The sequence below is a fragment of the Poecilia reticulata genome, linkage group LG17 (genome assembly GCF_000633615.1).
Source record: "Poecilia reticulata strain Guanapo linkage group LG17, Guppy_female_1.0+MT, whole genome shotgun sequence".
Classification (NCBI taxonomy): domain Eukaryota; kingdom Metazoa; phylum Chordata; class Actinopteri; order Cyprinodontiformes; family Poeciliidae; genus Poecilia; species Poecilia reticulata.
This window is the reverse complement of record NC_024347.1, coordinates 12,919,753-12,923,421: the sequence shown is the minus strand read 5'-3', so window position 1 is coordinate 12,923,421 and position 3,669 is coordinate 12,919,753. Positions and strand designations below refer to the sequence as shown.

Sequence of the window (3,669 nt, the reverse complement as noted above, 5' to 3'; positions counted from 1 at the left end):
AAAAAAAAAAAAAAAAAGCAATGTCACTTTGCAATTCCCACCAAAAACAAAAATCTAAACATTTTAACATTACACATTAAATGGCACGTTACTCCAGCATAAAGCTCTGACAGTTATTTTTAAAGCTTTCTTATCTTTATCTTATTAAAATACTAAATATAACACTTAATGCTACATACAGGTCTCTGTGCMGAGGGAGTGACATTTCGTTTAAAACGAAACAAAAATCACTGAATGGGCAGACAAACATTTGAGAAACATTTGAGTTCCAAGTTTCAAAGAGCTAAATGCTGACAGTCTGAACCAAACGTCCTTRTATGGAAGATGAAAGAAAGTGATCAGCGCACAAAAAGTTTCACTAATGTCCTTCAGCTCCACATTTTGAACACCAGGGGGCTTTCATGGCCAACAGATGCTGCACAGGTCATGTGGGGAAATGTTGCATAACAGAAATAAAATCTCCTGATGTCAGATAGGAGTAAGTTCAGTTGGCACCTCCTTTGCTCGGCCCTGCTGCTTTTCCCCCGGAGAAGTAGTCCCTCTTGTTTAAGACGCATGCCTGCTAAAGCCTACCGCTTAATGACCACCTGTTCGAAGGCTCCGGTTACGACCCTGGAAAAGAATGCCAGTGTGTTACATGGCGGGAAATTAGGGCTGATATCTGATCTGTTTTTTTTATATGGACTGTTATACGTTTACCAAAGAGTTTCTACGGATTAGACATGAGATGGGGTGAGAAGATATGTGTAAAAAAAATGCAACATTTCCTCTTTAGATCTTTTATCTGACATATAGTTGCATTTCTGCATATTTACAGTAAATAGCCARTGTTACATAACCACACCCACCTCATGTGTTGACTTCCCAAAGCTGTGCTCCCACCGGGTCCAACAAACAAGCTGAGCCCCTCCTCTGCAGCAACACACACATTACAAGTGAGGAAAAAAACTGATCACATTTCATCATAATCAGCTCAACTGATCAGTCACAGAATGTATTGATGATTAAAAKAACTTTCTGTGGAATAAACAACTATGGAGTGCCGCAAAACCTTGCCTGGAGCACATATAGACCCCGTATTTCAACACCTCAAAGTAATTTGATCACACCAGTAAGATGCTAAGCAATTTTCCACACCAGGATTAGAGGTACACACCCTCTGCACTGGAATCCAAGAAGCCATGGCTGAAATCCTGGCCCTGCAGGATTTTCTCTATTATATCATCAGCGTCCACCCGCGTGGCATCGACTCGCTTTAGCTGATTCTCCACCGAGTTCTGTTTTACTGGAGGTCTGAGAAGGAAAGAGAAAAACATCTGTGGTTAAAAAAGCAAATGTTTTCATGAGGTATAACATTTAAAAATATGTACATATGGAATATACGGAATTCTAAATTAGATCTTTATGTATGTATATATGTAAAAATCAGGTTATTATTTTGGTCTAGTGTAAATGTAGCTTTCCTAACACATTAATCAATAATAGAAGAAAATGCAAGAGGATGACAATAACCAGTTTCAATAACAATTCTGTAATTGTCCCGATAGGAATTTTGATGCAAATCCAAAAATCACCCGCCAACCTTTAATTCAATGGAAACGGCTCTGAACCGAACGCTGGTGTATGGATACAGAACATGACAAACTGACTGTGTTAGATACTGATCCAGGCAAGCAGTGCATTTTACCTGTAAGCTCTATTTGGAACAGAGAGTTTTTCACATGCAAAATAACAGGTTGGAGAGCCTGTGGACGTGGGAGTGGTCCTGTTTTCTTTCTCTCCTCTCCCCCCCTGCTGATCACCGGGCTCGATGCTACCGATGCCTGTGGAGGCAGAACCTCCTGAACCGTTCCGCTTGTGGCTCAGATCTGTGGAGCTTGAATAGGTTGAACTATAGCCTGTAAGGAAATAAGCAGAACTTGTATAGTGACCACATTYAAAACAGGTGTTGAGTCACATTGATCATGTTGCTGAAAACAGGATGGATCTTTGTTACAATACCTGACATTTTTGAGAGCTGACTTGCATAGCTGGATGTTCTGGAGTGGCTGAATGCAATCAGTTCGTCTGGGACTGATCTCGACTTTATTGGAGTTCCTAAAAGGAGAAAAAAAGAAGCAAAAAAAAAAAGCATTTGTCTGGAGCTTATTTCAACAAAGAAAAAGAAAAATCATGAATAATTAATGCAACAAATCTCCCGTCTTGCCGAGTGTATGAATATCTACGTACCAGCGCCTGAATGTGATGTGCGAACATCTCCTCCYTTTCTATCCTCAAGCAGACCCTCTGCCTCTGCTGGTGGGATTCCCAGAGTCATGGCTGTAGACGGCGGACTAAAACAGAGACACAAGCTAGTCAAAACACATCAAAAAGGATTTTGGTGAAAAATGGTAGTTATTTGCAGAATCTTAATATTCCCCCCCCCCTCTATCTATATTTTTGCTTTGTGAAAAAAGATTTTCATACAGAATATTGTTGTACAATACAGGTTCAATGTGGGCAGCTACTACTCAAGGGTTGGTATTATGCATTTTCCAGGCACACGGTGCCATTTTATAGCACAACCAAGTAACTGTGTTACCATCAATTGTTATAAAAATGTTGTATATGTATATAAAATAAAATAAATCTGACGCATTGAAGTCGGCCTATGTCTCTTTACGACACTCCGCCTTCAGTTAGTCATCACAACAATGCTTCTCAACTGTTTTTAAGAGTGTTGAACTGAGAAGTGGTGCCTATAATGAGCTCAGCAGATGCCACCAGGCGTTGAACCAATTGCTGCTGCCACTAGTCTGGAGGAGCTGTGTACAAATGGAGCAGGTAGAGATGCTCTGTGAGGCAGAATCTTGGCTGGGGACTTGAGTTGCAAGGCAGAGCTTTGAGTAAATAGGCAGCAAGCATTTAAGCAACACCGAATGACTGCCAGAGACAACTCAAGAATTTCTTAAACCTGCATGAAAGAATCAAAGCAATAGCCTCTAACCTAAAATACAGTTTAAAAAAGGCTACGGACACTAAAACGTGTGCTGTATGCGTCTCCTATCTTCCTCACATCAGGTCAGAACGTCACAATCTTAGCGTCATCCAAAGGTGGCATGGTGGGAGTCTCACATTTTGATCAGTCACCCAAACTTCAACTTATGTGGAGCTCTACAAGCAGCATTTAGTTTGCTTGATGTGACAGTTTCTCAATGAAAAGCCTCAGGGAAGAGCAGCCACACCTGCTGTTTCATACAACAGGATTGTTCTGAGGTCATTGCAAACACCACCCCATTTTTTTAAAATCACAAATACATACAAACGGAGACGTAACTTTTAACACTTTTACGTTATTTCTACAAGCAAGCTCCCTGTAAACACAACAAACTAAACTTTTAGGAGCTTTATGCATTTATAGTACACACAAACAAAATATTGCTTTATGTAATCCAGCTACACGTGTGTTGTTCCTAAGCTGGGACTTTGTTTCCTCACAAGTTAGACGGACAGCAACCAGATGTTTTCCTCAACATCCATTTTGACTAGCGAGCTAACGCAACATCTGCTATCCATTTAGAGAAACTCATTCTGCTCTTGCTAGAGAGTTCCACTCTGGGACTTCTGGTGAACTAAACAAAAACTAAATAAAATAAAAAGGGTTTCACTCACTCTTCCTGAAATAACTTC

The 3,669-nt window shown here is 40.4% G+C and overlaps 1 protein-coding gene across 1 annotated transcript in view; it reads right to left on the bottom strand.

Moving 5' to 3' along the window:
• Positions 1-6: 6 nt before the first annotated feature.
• Positions 7-3,669, bottom strand: part of LOC103479359 (protein FAM102B-like) — a 7,555-nt gene continuing 3,892 nt past the window's right edge. The window contains exons 6-11 of the mRNA XM_008433735.2: positions 2,230-2,333; positions 2,002-2,097; positions 1,688-1,898; positions 1,157-1,293; positions 849-912; positions 7-612 (exon numbers count right to left, since the gene is read on the bottom strand). Of these exons, the coding sequence (XP_008431957.1) occupies positions 570-612; positions 849-912; positions 1,157-1,293; positions 1,688-1,898; positions 2,002-2,097; positions 2,230-2,333 (655 nt within the window). The 3' untranslated portion in view covers positions 7-569. The remainder of the gene's footprint in view (positions 613-848; positions 913-1,156; positions 1,294-1,687; positions 1,899-2,001; positions 2,098-2,229; positions 2,334-3,669) is intronic.